This window comes from Catharus ustulatus, chromosome 12, assembly GCF_009819885.2.
Source record: "Catharus ustulatus isolate bCatUst1 chromosome 12, bCatUst1.pri.v2, whole genome shotgun sequence".
Taxonomy (NCBI): domain Eukaryota; kingdom Metazoa; phylum Chordata; class Aves; order Passeriformes; family Turdidae; genus Catharus; species Catharus ustulatus.
Genome location: NC_046232.1, coordinates 15,923,722 through 15,940,034, shown reverse-complemented (window position 1 = coordinate 15,940,034; position 16,313 = coordinate 15,923,722). Strand labels below are relative to the sequence as shown.

The following is a 16,313-nucleotide window of genomic DNA, read 5'->3' as shown; positions in this document are numbered from 1 at the left end:
GCTTGGAAAATAGTGAATTTGTTAAATTTTACAAATTAAAGGATAAATGGTTTTACTGATGGCAGGGATACTGAGACAAAAGGATTTGGTTTGAGGTCCTTGAGGATGACCCAGCAACAGGTATAGCCTGAGCTTTGATTCATGGATTCTGCTGTGACAGGATAGAATGTACTTTACTCCCAGTGTGTCTGCAGAGATGCAGATGTCCAGTATATATCATAATTTCCTAAGTCTGGATTCTCCATGGTTATTAATTTGGGAGCTGCATTTCTTTGTATTTCAGGTACACGTATTTCTTATCACATTTCAGCCAGTCACACCAGAAGCAACAGCTAGTGGGAAGGCCTCTTTATATTCCTTGGGATATATTTCTTTCTTACATCTTTCAAGAGCATAACCCTCAAGGAAAGGAAATGTGACACAGAGCTAAACTGATAGAAAAAGGAAAAGAAATGTTTCTGAGTATTTGAGCCTGATACTGTGGTATTCTGCACTCAAAAAAAATGCTTTGGAGAAAAGACTCGTTATTTTAAGAGCTGGAGCTGAATCAAACATTTTGGGTGTGTCTGCAGGTGTTTTCAAACTGTAAGTTTTAAATCAGCAACAAGTAATTTCCACCTCTGTATTTGTGAGTAGGGTTTGCTTGGGAAATTTCTTGAATGGTGTCATTATTATTGTTGCTACTATTTTTAAATAGAACAGGGCAGGAAGTAATGCAATACAAATAAAGTTTTACAGTCAGATTTATTTGGTATATTTAATTTTAAGTGTTCAAACTGTCTGGGAAAGGATGTGCAATTATAACTCAGCCTAGGACTAGATATTTTAGCTTTAGACTTTCTTCAGGGGGAAAAAAGCACAAGAGAAGAACGGCAGGCTATGAAATGGTCTGTCACCATTGCATTTGGTTAAAAAGGGAAAAAAAAGCCTGAAAAATAACTCAAACAAAAGATTCCCTTACAGTTTTGGCACCGTGCTAGGGCAGTGTGGTTCAACCAAAGGTACAGGGCGATTCTAAGACCCACAACTGCATGGAGATTACACTGGTGGCATGTCTCAGCTGTGCCCCCACAAAAACACGCAAAGAGCCTTAAATACTGCTCATTTTCATGGCATCCTGTTCTTGGGGCAGAGTTCAGATTCTGTTCAGCTTCTCCCCTAACTTGAGGGACAAACAGTTACAGTAATTTCATTTTGCATCTATTTCTTTCTGTTTTCTCTCCCCCAATCTCTTCTATTCCCAAAGAATGCTGAAATGCTCTCTCCAGCTGTGGAAAAGAGCAGCCAGGGCTGGGGTCATGGGATGGAGCTCAGTGTCAGAAGGATCAGGTTTCTGCTGTCACCTTTTGCTGCAAACCTGCTGATGTCACAGGGGTTTGACTCAATGAGTAGTTCTGATATCTGTGTCTAAAACAGCTTATCTTAACATCTACTTATGGGAAAAGGAAGGGAATATTCAAATTAAATGTGAAAATCTCTGCAGGTAAGCACCTTAAAGAGACATAATCAATATTATTCCTTTATTGATGATGCTTTATATCCTCACTGAATACTAATGCCTGCATTCTCTGAAAGCTTCTTAATAGCTTACTGGGGCTCAGCCACCAAGCAAGTCTGCCCATAACCCTGGGATTAACATGAGGACAGCAGTGCCTGCCACACCCATGTGCTGCATATTGCAAGGTCACTGTCAGAAAAATTGTCTGGATTTTCATCCCATGGGAATTTCTGACCTTTGGGGCATTTCCCTCTTCTGAGTCAACACAGAAAGACAAAACCATACCCGTATTTTCACAGAAGAACTGTATATTCCATGTCACATCCTTTCTCCATACAGGACCACGGAAAGGAAATTATCAGTTGGAAGAAAAGCTGAAATTCTTTTTTGCAATAAATATTTTTATAGAGGCACTTGAGGCAAAAAACTCCATGAAGTTGTGTCTAACAGAAGGAAATGTTGAGGTACACGAGACCACCACCCAGTCAAGGTCCAAAGTGCACCAGGTTCCTCTCAAATGAATGAATATATTTGCTAAACTCTTCGCACAGATGTCCCCAGTAAAACAAATGTGACTAAACACAGTATTGATGTAGCCAGCCAATGCTAAATCTATTAAGCAACAACCTTCTGACCGCTTGGGAATTTTAATGAAATAGCAAAAGCCAAGATTGATATGACACAAAACACGGAGAAGACAGGACCCTTACGCAGCAAAGTGCGTTTTTTCATTGCTCTTGTCTTAAAGAAATATGGTTTAGAGGTTTTTTTTTTTACATTGATTTTAAGAAAACTTCACTCTGTATCCAGCTTTGATGCAGATTCAATGTCATATATTGATGACCTGACAGAAGAAAGCTGGGTTAAACCTCTGTACATCAACACCCGTGACGTGTGGAGAGGGTAATGGCTACTCTCCAAGGGTAATTCATCTAAAGCATTTGGGACCTCTGATACTCCTGCTGGAGCTCATTGCTGATGCACAATGTCATCCCATTTGCCCTGCATAACATAAAGCTGTCTTGTAATAGACACACACCTCCCCTTATCAAAGGACGTGTTTCCCCAGGAAAAGATGAAAGCAAGGCACATATTTGATCCACCTGTACATGAATAAAGAGGTTTTTGTTCCTCCCCAGTCTTGCCATATGCACCAAACCAATTTTGGACAAAATGCCTGTTCCTTCACCCCAAAACATTTTACCCCAAACACTTCCCTTTGAATAACCTGTGGGATCCGAAGTGGAACAGAGATTTGAGTTTTTGGCAGAGGACTGCTATCCAAAGACCAAAGAGATATGGAGCTGCTGGACTGAAAGAAAGCAGGCAGGGATTTCAAATGAGGGCTGGAGCCTGTCTGAGGAGGAGCTGAAAACCCTGGGAGCACATGGATCCTAGGTGATACTTGAGACAACACCCCTGTTGACACCTTTCCAGCGAGCAGCAAGTGGCCGGGGCAGATTCTAATGTCAGAAACAAGACGTTATTTTCTCTGGGAGAGATGTGGGGGATTTTTCCCCATCCCAAAAATCCCGGTTCATGATCAGGACAAAAGCCAGAACAGACAGCACACTTCACAGCTGCCTCCATTGCATAAACACAGCAATTTCAGTTTTCTCAAACTCTAAAACTTTCTCCTGGAAAGGGCTGTGCACTTATGGTCAAGTGCTAAGTAAGTGCAATCCTCAGGTGTCTGCTCTCTGAATCCAGGCCATCCTGTAGACCATTAAGCTTGCCAAAGGCACACTCCTTGTTTTCGGTGTATCTTTGGCTACTGCCCTTGCCTGGCACTTGAGAATATTTCATAGACCTCTTCCTGTTGGCTGGAAAAAAGGGTGCAGCTGAGGACTACTCTGACCTGATAATCCAGCAGATAAAAAATATTCCATTCTGCGCTACAACTCTTCACTCAAAGGCCTTTCTACATGAGGATATTTGATATACTCTGCTTTCAAATTCATTGAAGCACACTATATGCTCCTATGTCTCTAATAACTTGCAGCCTTCTAGGAGATAGGAGTCTCTTGAAGCAGAAGAAAAAAGACAGACCCTCACAAAGAGACACACGGTTGCCTTTACTAAGATCTAGGACACAAAGGAACACAGAGATAGAAAGGACTTCTTTGATAATTAGTTCAAGTCCCCCAGAACCTACAAAACTTCTAAAACCTATCAAACTTCTTTCTTGAAGTAATAAAGTTTTTGCCCTACTTCTGTGTTCCCCAGGTTCTTCTCCAGTTTCTGGCACAAAAGACGTCTCTGCTCAGAGCTCATGGGCTTCCCTTGCACTCCCCATGCCCAAGATCTCCCTCCAGCCCAAGGCTTGGCCAAGCCTTGCTCTATGGGTCACCTCTGGCAAGAGAGGATCCACTTTGCTGGACACTGGTAGCACTGATTTGTGTCTTTTCTGGTGTAAACTGTGAGTGTGGCTGACCAGAGCAGTGTTTGAGATGAGGTCTCACATGCTTTAGAGGAGGACAGTAATTTGACGAAAAGAACAGGAGAAAAGTAGTACAATAGGTCAATTAACACTGAAAAGTTACAGCTAAACTACAAATTCTCCCCCTCTGTTTTGTTCCCCAAATTCAGTTTATTGCCAGCAAAATGTGCATTTATCCAACTCTGCTTCATCACATCTACCAAAATGTGAAGCCTATAGTTTTATTCATCATTTGGCATCTTAAAACTCTTCTCACGCTGCCCAGCTTTTTATTTTTCTTATTTGGTCCCTGCTATAATCCTAGATCACAGTCAAGAATGAAGGGAAAGAAAACACAATTTCACCACCCCTGAATTTCTGTGCCGTAAGGTTATTCCTGTTAATGTGATGATGAGGGTGTAGTCATGTTTGCAAAATGCCAGTGTGGGACTACTGAACGCATTTAACCCAAAATTTGGTGTCATATTAATTAAACATTTCATATCCTTCCAACATACACTTTATTCAAGGCAATTTTTCATTAAGAAAAGAATCTAGTCATCCATGAACAATTCCTGAAGTAAACTTACTTCATGTGCTGACAGCTCACAAGTCAAACTTGTGCATTTTTAACAGGAAAAAAGAACGGCAAAAGCACATCTATTTTCAAAAGACAATTCAATGCCAGGCAAATATTAGGGCTGATTACATACAGAAATTAAATCTACATGATTGTGAGGCTTCCTTGAGTCTTTAACTTTTGTTCTCTTTTAGTATATTTATCTAAATGGTTCAAAGGATACATTCAAAGTCACAGTCAAAATGACAACATACATTCAAATTCCCATTTGAAGAAAAAGAGCTTAGAAAATTACAGTTCTCTGTCTGAGCAGACCAAGTTAATAGGTGCAAAATGTTTTTAATCAGAAGCAGAGATGAGTATATTTACACTAGATTTGACTGAAATAGGAGGCAGAGAAGTTTGGATGGGAAGGAAGAAGATCAGTTGGCAAGGGAAAGCATAAACAACTTTTATTTTATTTTTTTTTGTCCCAAACCTTGGACACAGAAAAACCTACACTGCATAGTTTGGACATTACCACACACATGCACTCCCCTCCTCTGCCTTGTTACATGCTTCCTAAGGGATACTTGACAAATGCCTATAAAATCAACAGAAATTCCAAATCTAACATCTTCTCACTGTGAGCCCACACAGCCTGCTGCCGATCATGCAGGCCATTTGGCAAGCACTGGGGCTGCAGGAGAGCAGCTGCTCCAGCCACTCTCTTCCAGTAACATCAGAGATACGAGGACTTGGGGAAAAATTAACAAAGTGATCAAAAATGGAATAAAAGATGTTAAGAGGTTTTTTCCTCCCTGTAAACATCAAATAATCCTCCATGCCCAACTGACTCTAGTAGTACTCTAAAATAGGAGATATTGACAACTCAAGCTACGAAAATAGATGAACAATCTAAAATATCCTAAAAAAGATCATGTAGTCTGAGCCACGGAGGGAAGAGCATTGTAAAGCTCACAATGGTGTGTGGGCCACTGAGAGCTCAGTATTTACTCCTGTATGTTAGGGTCTTTAAAACCCCATATTGCTGGGGTTCCCCAATTTCAGACACCAGTGTGAACAGCACAGGGTGGATGAAAGCACACATGCTTTTGTGAAGAGATTCAGAAGCCACATTGCTTTGAAATACACTAATTTAGACAAAATCACTACAAAACCGGAGCAAATAGACCTATTTCTTTACCACTATGAAGCATTGCTTAGTTTGGGATCATGTCCACTAAGTCAGTTCAAGAGTTTTCTGGGCAGTTCATTATTTATTTGGAAATACCAAATGTTTCAGTCCCCTTCTGTGATCTTGACTGTTCCCGTACCTGAACTGTGCTGATGCTGTGAGGCTTTTATGTCCTGCCTTGATCAGATGGGACCTTTGCTTTCCCTCTAGAAATCTCCCATTTCTCCAGTCTCTGCTGGGACAGAGCCCCACAGATCCATCACTGCCTTTCCTGCAGCAGCCAACCTCTAAAATTCAAAGACAAGCTCTTGCCTCAGCCCTGGAAGAAGTGTGCCAGCCTTTCTGCAGAGGTGAATCTGCTTTCACAGGGATGTTTCAAAACAAGACTGCAATTTTGTACTCTGCAGTTTCAATCAGGATCCACCATCTGCCTATTTGAGAGTGCTATTACACACAGCATCACACCGAGCATTACCGAAAGCATCTCACCACAGCCTGTGCTGCTGGAATGGGGTTATAAATGTCATCACAGAACATCCTGACTTGAAGGGGGACTCACAAAGATCCTGGAGTCCAACTCCTGCATGGGACAGCCCCAAGAATCACACCATGGTGTTTGTATAACAAATCAGCACCCCACGTGTTTGCACAGGGTTACCCACAGCATCACACCGACCATTACCAAAAGCATCTCACCACAGCCTGTGCTGCTGGAATGGGGTTATATATGGGAAGCATAAATGTCATCACAGAATATCCTGACTTGAAGGGGACTCACAACGATCCTGGAGTCCAACTCCTGCATGGGACAGCCCCAAGAATCACACCATGGTGGGTGTTTGTATAACAAATCACGTGTTTGCACAGGGTTCAACTGCACAAATATCTGCCACAGCCTCCCCTGGGCCCAGGGAAGCTCCTGCAAAGCATCACTGCCTCACAACTCACAGAAACCCCCATGCTTACAGCTAAACGTGTTTACACAACTTGGCTAATATGACACAACAGTCCCATGACGTTTCAAGCCTCATCTACTAATTGATTTAATAAGTCACAGCCTAGAAAGTTCTTCCTACACGTTACTGTAAAAGCTACCAGAACCTTCTGTGGCACTGCACGCACACATGGAGCTGTTTACGTCCTCTTGATCTGGTTTGCTCGCCATTACTACCAGTCTTGTTTCAAAATTAAATCAGTCCTACCAAACACAAAGCTGCTTTCCCCCCATTCCTCTATTAAAGTCTTTTAATGGTCCTTTCATGTTCCACTCTCTTTAGCTTGGCCTTTTTTGGCTGTTTCTGAAAAAGCTTCAACTCTCCATAATCTCCAGAGCAACCACTTTCCCCTGAGCTCGCTTTGTTTCCAGTTTTGATTTTATACTCCCATGGTAGCGCTCACTCCTCACATATTTGTTTACAGAACAAAAGCCACCAGTCTTTAAAAGCACTATGGAGTGGAAAACACCCCTTTTAGGTAATTTCATTCAGCTGTGCCAATAACAACAGCTATCTCTAGTCAATCCTACTGCGATGTGCAATTACTTTCTTGGAGTAAAAAGAAGCAAGACGGAACAAAGACATGCTTAAAACGTTACCTTCAGAAGATGATGTGGAAACACACAGAGCAACTCAATTATGTTTTCAGACCTGTGTGGCACTGATGAAGTCAGGACATTTCTGCAGTTTGCTTTCCAATCAACCAAATTTGTACTAAGGTGGGTTGACAATGCTCGTTACACTGAGCAGAACTATAAACACTGCCAACTAAGGCATGTACAGATCTCAAAACCTGTTTAAATCTCTGGGGTTTTGTGCTACAGGGAGAAAAAACCACAACCATGATACATGTGAGAAGGATAACTTACAGAGAGCAAAGGGATGGCAACTTTTCCAAGGAAATCAGGGGGTTTATCTCCATCTTCATCAAACACTGTCACTTCCAGAACATCGTGAATATCCTTAATAGGGCTGGAACAAAAATGTGCAGACACATAAAAAATAATATTCAATACACATGCACACAATCTCCTCCACAAAGATCTGAGACTACTGTTTTACTAATTAAGTTTGTATTACCTTGGGGTATATACTAGCATTTAATTAAATTCCCCCCAAAATGAATCGAGTGATGGGTATTCCCCAAGCTCTCCCCTCATGTTTCAGTTGCATAACTAGGTGAAGAAACTACCAGACAGTGACTTTTGGTATTTTTTTTGTATTGGTGATGCTATCAATGTAAAACTCAGCTCTCCAACAGAGAATGCTGGTGACTGGGAGAGGTCAGGGGCTGAATTCAAACCAAGTTTCATTGCATTAAAACTGCACAGTAACACACACAGAGAAGTGTGCTGTAGAAAACCTGGATAAAATGGGGAGGGCTTTCTAGTGGTAATGAAAGCTCCAGCTGAAATGGACTCTTCCACCCCAAACAATCCACACTGCCCCAAATTAAATCTAAATCATCAATAACTTTTTAGGGGCTTAATTATTTTTTTTTTAATGGACAAAAATCTAAGGAGAGATGCAAGTGCCTAACTGGCTCTCAAGATTTGGTGCTTGGATTAGCCAGGCAACATTAGTAAGAAAGTTAGAGACAGTCCATAGCTGACATTTCTGAGACCCACAGGAAGTACAGACACAAACTTTCTTTTTAAATAAAATAAATTTGGATTGTTATTGGATTTATTTTGCTGGCTGAACATCCGACAAGACTCATCTGCTGGTACAGTCTCAGAAAAAACAGCGATGAGTGGAAGCTACTTGAGAACAAAGTATGAGAAAGGACTTCAAGAAACAAGCATTCAGCTGCGTCCCTGAATTAAACAGAAATCCAGCAAAATATTTCTGTTAAAGAAATCAGTTTTTCTTGTGTTCTCATTCAGCCTAGTATTTATGAATGTTGCTTTAGCAAGAAGTTCATAATTTTCAAACTGTTCTTCCAGTGGACAGATGCAAATGTCACAAATGCTTCATTGCCAGCCTTTGCACAGACTGCTGCAGCCTTGGGAGACGTTTATCTCACTCACTTACTCACAAAAACCTTTGTCAGCATAAAGCAAGATTTAAAAATTGGGCTGCCTAAAAGCAATACCTAAATTATAACTTTTATTATTAATAAAGTGACAAATAAAAGAATACCTTAATTTCCATAAAAATTTAAGCATCTAATTTGGAGCATGTTTGACTAGTTTAAATTCAGAAGATATACCAAAACCAACATGAGCTCTAATTCTCTGCTTACTTCAAATTAAACAAGAATTCTACCAAGGTTCAATGAAACATATTTTATTTTAAGTTATGGAAAATGTAGGCGTGAGTATCTGGTCTCAACTTTCTGTTACATTATCTCTTGGATCAAGCTATGACTCCATTATGTCTAGTCATGATTCTTCCTATAAATATCACAGTAATTTTTCTTTTAATGACTTCTATTAATAAACTCCATGCAAGAACTAGTAAAAGGCAAAAGGCTTTAATTAAGTTATATTTGAGATTTCTCCAGCATCCTCTCTGACTATGAAAAAAATGACATATCTTAAATTTGACCTTTGCATTTTCCCAAAGTCAATAGCTTTCCTAGTTAAGCTGCTAACTGGACTTGCTGCATGGTTTCCAAAGCAATCCACTTACAATGTGAAAACTTTGTTCCACTCTGGATTGAGGTTCTTGTAAACGGTGTGTGTTTGAAGCATGTCGTTTCCCAGCTCCAAGACACAGAAAGGATCACTTTTGCCTAGGAAAAGAAAAAAATTTAAGTGGACCAGTTATAGTATTTATTATCTTTGCAGTAGGGCAGAGGAAATGATTGGTTAAATAAAATTAGATCCATTAAAGCAACTGCCAAGTGCCCTGTTCTGTTGGAATGACTTGCCAAAATTCCATATCTCAGATCACCCCCAGCTGTGGAAACTCCAACACTTACCTTACAGCTCACTCAGGGGGCTTCACTCTAATACCTGAAATCAGATTTTCAGTGAATCCTCTCTCAGTCCTTACAACAAGAAAGATCTGTTCATGTTCACAATTACTCAGCTGCCCTTAGGAAAGCAGCACCATTGTTCTGAGCCAGGAAGGAGCAGTGCTGCAGTTACACTCCCTATTTTATCCTCTGCTTAGAGCCTGTGGTCTTCTTCAGTTGATTACAGGATTAAGTATCCACATCATGAGAAAAGAAGCACAACACTGACTGAAATCAGAAGCATTTCTTCAATTAGTTCCATGTGAGCAAGTTCTTGAAGCTGTGAAGTCTCTGCACCATGCCACAGTTTAAACAAAACCCAACATCAACTGGAGAATCCATGCATGATCCTGGTATTGTACTTACAGCAAACAAACAGAGCAAACTCCCCCAAAACAAAACAAAAAAGGCAAAAAAAAATAAAACCCCTCCTCTCTAAAGAAGGATGTCAACATGGAATCTATAAGGTGAACACACGTTTGCTAATGTATTTTTTGATCACTCACATTAAATGAATTTGTAGTTTTTCTAACTCATTGCAGCTCAGCAGTCTCCTTTGTGAGCAGAGTGCCCCCTTATCAGCATGTCTGGCTCAATATCTGATTTAATCTCATCTCCAATGTTCATGTACAACTCAGCCACAGACACTCCAGCCTAACTTCTATGTAGGCAACTAAATATGTCAGCAATGCAGGGATTTAGATACCAGACAAACAAGATATTTAAGTAAAAGCTGTCCTTTTCTTAATCCTTAATTTCTGTATTATTAATGCAGAGCTTTTAAGGGTCTTACTCTCAGAAGTTTATGAACTAAATAGGAATCTTTTCAGTATGTAAACAGTGGGTATTAACTAGTCAATATTGGTAAAGTTTAAAGACCATGTGTATTACTGGAATCTATTTGTCTTCTCCTTTTCAGCTTACATGCCCATTCCCTGATAAGTGTGGAAAATGCATGTAGCCTTTCAGAGAAACTGCTTGAAATGCAAACTGGTATATGCCAAAAACAATCCCACTGTATAATTTGGTATTCTGAGTGCTATTTTTTGGTCAGTGAGCAAATGCAGTGTTTGAGAAGAACTCTCATGCGTACACAGAAAACATCCAACAAAGCAGAAAAAGTCATTTCCACGTCAACAGAACTATTATCTAGGAATATAAAAGTATGGAAGGCCCAAACTGGGCTGAAGAGCTTCTACATATATGATACAGCTGCCTGGAAACCAGCCCAAAAATTTATGTCCAAGAGTAAAATATGGATTTTCAGAACAGTGTTCGAAACCGAAGCAGACAGTGTGTGTTTTCTGATCACTATTATTACAGCAGGCTAAAAACTTGCAATTAAAATCTATTGATGACAGTATACAAGCAACTGACAGAAATCCCAATCACACCACAATCCAATCTTTACTGTGGCCATAAGGTATAAGGTGGCATTACACTCACCATCCCCACTGCTCTGCAGGACTTGGGGGATGTAAAACTCGTGAATTCCATGGGAAGGGACAGGGAAGGGACACTACCTGCTCACACTGCTCCTCTATTAACCCTTGGAAATCTTTATACCTCTGATTCCCTCTGTGATTTTCCCTTTATTAGATTTTTAGCTGGGACTTTGAATTTACTTTTATCAATAACAATAAATCTGAGCAGTCTCCTTGGCAATGCAGGAAATATGGCACTGCTCTAGGAGGGCTCTATTATGGAAGCCCATAATTGCTGCACTAATCATTTATGAATGGCTCAGAACAGATAATTAATCTTTATGTCTCTCATTTCATGATCAGAAATTATGCTATTTTTACCTAAAATGGCTGCATCCTTTTGCAATTTGGTGGGTCTATTACAGCATAATACTAGGATATTTTCAGCACTGCCATTGAAAAACAATTTGTCATTTGCTTCATGAATCAGGCTCAAAGCCTGGGTTATTTTGAATATAATGACAGACTGAGTAACCTTTTACTTAAGCAGAATTTCATTCTGTGCTATGCACAAGGAATGTGTGTCACATACTCTATATGAAAAGTCTTTGAATTGCAGAATCAAGAACCTGTGTGTCTCTTCCAATGTTCATTATCCACCCACATGCTCCTGTTTGAGTACTGAGGGAGAGGGGGCCAAATCCATCACTGATGCAACTGCTTTAGCATCAGCAAAGTTTTCCAGAGGGTAAATAACCTTCTGGGCTCAGCTCTTTCCATGAATTCTGTCTATATTAAAACCTCACATATTTCTAGATGGAACTTTTGGCACATGGCTAAGCTGGGGCTGCTCTGCTGTGCTGCACTTATTAAATTAAATTAGTCAGCAAGGTGCAGTTACATCCTAATTCCATATGGACCTATACATTATGTCAATTTAGGTATGGATTTCTGTACAGGTTACCTTTTGTTATCGACAGGTTTTGGTTTGGTTTGGGTTTTTATCAAATTAAGTTCTTCAATTCCTTAAAGTACTGCTTGCTGCAGTAAACATTTTTTTTCCAATTCAGGGTTAAGCAGTGAATTGAAAATAGCCCTAAAATAGTTCTATGATTAATCGTGGGCTTTCTCCTTAGCTCCCTTTTTTAGAAGCTGCATTCTCTTACGTAACAAATACGAGGGAATAGTGCAAGAATGTTTTCTCTCTACCATCTTTCCTGCTTTTATCAACAAGTTATCTTAAAAAAAATGACTGTGTCAGCAAATACACAACACACAATGCTGTGCCTGTGAATTATGAGCTGTTGGGAGATAGAGAAGGGAATTAAAAGGTCTCCAGAATCCTGGAGAAGATGATAATAAAAATAATAATATCCAGGCAGTCACTACAGAGAAGTATCAACCTCCTAGACTTTCCCCAGAGGTACAATATAAAGTTGTTGTTTTAAAAGGTGTTAGTGTCCACTGCTGTCAGGACCAAGCACAACCTGAGGAACAGCTCAGTGGAAAATCCATACTTTTCATGGAGTAAGAGCACCAAAAAGGTCATCCCAAATGGAAGCCTCAAATAAGCTCTAAGAGAAAGCATCACACTCACAGCCCCATTGCTGAGAAGTTTTCTCTGTCAGGTGACAGCCTGCAGCATCACCCAAACCCACACACCCAGCACTGCATCAGACACCCCAAAATCTTTCAGTCTTGCTCCAAACTCACAAGACACCTGATAGAAGAGTTGCTTTGCTTTGCTTTGCAGGTGTTTTGCAGGTACCATCACTTTGTATCAACTCTTATTTTACATATTCCCGATGGAAAAAACACTTAGCGTGACATGCTGCTGTCAGATTGCTCAGGTCTAATAGGAAATTAAGATCTCCATCCACTGGACCTTCCCACATCAAAGCCATTTGGTATCTCAGCTCCCTGGGGCAGGTCTCAGTGCTGGAGAGATGATGGCATGGTTTACTTTTCCTTGATCAACTAACAGTACTGCACAAAGTCTATCATTTGCACTATATTATAGCATCATATGCTGCAAAATAGAAATAAAATACCTGAAAAATCTGCTGCCATCAGGTCCACTGCCTTTAAAACTTTGACTTGCAAGAAGCCAATGTCCTTTATGTCCCGAAAGGAATTCTTTATACACTGCAAGGAGAAAAGCACAAAGATGGATTTTGCTTGTAATTCACTAAGAAACAGAGACTATTGAACCACCAAATAACTTACCACACAATCAGTTAGGTTGGAAGTAACCTCTAAGAGCATCAAGTTCAACAATTAACCAGCACTGCCATGCCCATCACTAAACCCTACATGTACTCCCCTGTATATCTACTCCTCTTTTAAATACCTCCAGGACTGATGATTCAACCACTTCCCTGGGTAGCCTGTTGCAGTGCTGAAAACCCTTTTGGTGAAGAAATGTTTCCTAATATCCAATCTAAACCTCCTCTGGCACAGCCTGAGGTACACTTATTCCTTCTTGACCAGATTTTCAGGACATGGAAGCTACAAAGCTTTATCTCCCAACATTTGAAAGTCCAGAAAATAACCTCCCCAAAGGAGGAAATAAAGTTAAACATATTATTATCTCTTCATGATATTCAGTGTCTCACTCCCCATGATAATCTCCTAATACAATTCAAGTTAAAGAACAGCACTAGTTTAAAACTCAACAAATACAAACAGCCAAATTGCTTGGGTCTGTCTGCCCTGCCAATCTCCTTGTCGTTCAAAATGCAACTACTCCATTTAATAGTTTTCTTTGGTAGGGGGCATGTTATTATGACTGGAGAACTTTTTTTTCCTGCAATTTTGACTATTTCAAATGAAAAAAAAACAAAATAAAAAATAAAAAATAAAAGAAGAAAAGAAAGACAAACTCACATAACGCTGAGAAATCTGTTGCCGTTCATTGGGGTCTCCCAAAGGACAGACACACAGATCAGAGATGGACACTCCTGTGCATGGGGCAACAGCAATCAGCATCAGCAGGGACCCTGGATGCTTTTCCAGAGGCAGCTCCAAGCAGTTGGTCTGCTTTGTTGGCAGGGCAGTAATGTCAACGTGGCATCTGGAACAACGTCAAGGGTTAATTAGGAAAAGGAGATGGTAAAAAAAATACTAGAGCAATATTTATATTGATTTCAGCATCAAGCAAGCACCAAAACTTATTGCTTCTTCAAGATAGAAAGAGTGTAAAAAAAAATTCTCTAAATTAAACATGGGAAACCAATTTGGCAGATTCTGTTGCACTTTACTGTCAGATTTTGCTTTCTGGTCTGTCTACTGGTAAGCAGAGGTAAAAGGTTTGGGCTGCAAGTACAGGAAGAAAACTTAACTCTGGCCTGCCTCACTTCCTCTCTAAAATCCCCCAGTGTTTTGTGATGGATTTGAAACACAATTTTATTTCACCTGGGGGAAAAGAAAAGGGGCAAATGCAAAATTTAAAACATTAGCCGAAAATAGATTCGTTTCTTTAAAGTCACATACTCCATTTTATGCTACATTATACTGTATGCCCCAATCTCTTTTACAAGCCTTACTAGAGCCACATTTGCAGTGTACTGTTATATTTCCCAAAGGGAAGGATTGTCTTAAAAGTTCTCCCCCACCCACTCCTTGCATGTAATATGTATCATTAACCTGATGCTTCCCCCAAAAATAAAAATAAAGAGGATAAAAAAGAAACATTCATAAAGAGACAACAATAAAATATGAGTATGGGCTAAAGCAGAGACATCACTAGGCAGCCAGTAACACGTGAAGGGAGTGGTTAAATGCAGAAAAAAGTCTAATCACTTGGTTCAGCTAAATGCCTTTATTTAGAAGTCCAGTAAATGGAGTGGAACTTTCTTGAACCTCCGTGGGGCTTGGCTTGTAAGAACACGCTGAACAAAAGATTTACAGATGAAAAAAGGGTAAAAAACAAAACAGAACAAACAAAAAAATGAAGAAAGAAATAAGGAGAAGGTTTGCTGCCACACTACAAGAGGAGGAACATTCCTCAAAGGGACGGGCAGTGGATGATGGAGAGCGAGGGGTTTTGCTTCACTTAATGCCTGCCGACAAGTTTTTATTTAAACTAAACTTGTTAAGGTGTTGTCTTAATAGGCTAAAATTCCACAGGGCTCCCCCAGGTGGGTTTCTTCTGGGTAAATGGTGCATGTAGTGTTCCTGATTGATCCCATTCCAGTAGTAGAGCTGGAGCAGTTTATGCCCATCTGCTATAAATTGCATGCTTTCCGCTTCTTAACAGCCTATTTTCTGTGAATGCTAAAGGGGGTGAAAAAAAAAGAAAAAAAAAAATCTCAAACCATTTCAGCCTGAGAACCCAAGAAGCCGTGTTATGAAGTAAGAGCCGCTGCTCTGATGAGTTTCTAAGTTGTCCAGTAGCTCTGTGTACTAAAACACAACTCCTTAAGCCCCCTCTGACCACAATCAATGGGAATGACTTTGCCTTAAGTGTGCTCTTTTCTCTCTGCTGCTCTGGAGGTACAACAGGTTTCAAGTTTACTCTTATTAACTGCTTTCAAGAGCTTTGAAAGAGAAGGAAAATAATCCAGGCAGAGGACCAAGACGGCTCGGCGCGTAGGCTGCCTCTCAACACCATTTCCAAGTGTGAGAGGTTGCATTTAAAGCTCATTGCTACGCCTAGACTCTTCAGAAAAATATGACAGGAGAAGTTACAGCAGGAAGGAAAACAAAACAACAACAAAGAGAGAAAAAAAGACCTTATTTCTTTCTGAGAAAAAGCCCTTATCACTGCCACGCTGGAGGTCAGCATCACCTTGGCTGCATTAACACCGCTGCGTCTCAGGCTGCAGCAGTTCCAGTGACACTTTGGGTATCAGCACAAAAGAGGGGATGGATCCTTATCCTGGAGTTCAGTTTTTTGTTGTTGTTTTGGGTTTTTTTTTTCTAGATGCAGAAAATGAAGGAAGGAGAGGGGAAATCTCAAGGTCACCCAGCTGGTCTGAGGTTCAGCTGGCAGCAGAGGCCACGTCTCCCACATCAGCATTTCATACACCACCCACTCAACACAGCCCACAACTGGGAAAAGCTGCAGTTGCTTTTTGTGTTTAAAACTTTCCATGGAGCAAGACAGAAAACACAACTTGTTCAGACAACAGTGCATCTCCCACCAATAGATAACCTCAAACTGCATCGTGTCAAAGTTAAATATAATTCCATCTTGTTTTGGCAAATTGGAATTGTTTCTCTTCTTAAAAGAACTTGATTCACATAAGGTCAAAGAA

The 16,313-nt window shown here is 40.3% G+C and overlaps 1 protein-coding gene across 2 annotated transcripts in view; it reads right to left on the bottom strand.

Moving 5' to 3' along the window:
• The window catches only part of MCTP2 (multiple C2 and transmembrane domain containing 2), a 117,176-nt gene that overhangs the window by 49,486 nt on the left and 51,377 nt on the right, over window positions 1-16,313 (bottom strand). For both annotated transcript variants that reach the window (XM_033071097.2, XM_033071098.1), the window contains 4 exons: window positions 13,942-14,128; window positions 13,107-13,200; window positions 9,304-9,406; window positions 7,539-7,641 (listed from right to left, as the gene is read on the bottom strand). In XM_033071097.2, coding sequence (XP_032926988.1) covers window positions 7,539-7,641; window positions 9,304-9,406; window positions 13,107-13,200; window positions 13,942-14,128 — 487 coding nt within the window. The remainder of the gene's footprint in view (window positions 1-7,538; window positions 7,642-9,303; window positions 9,407-13,106; window positions 13,201-13,941; window positions 14,129-16,313) is intronic.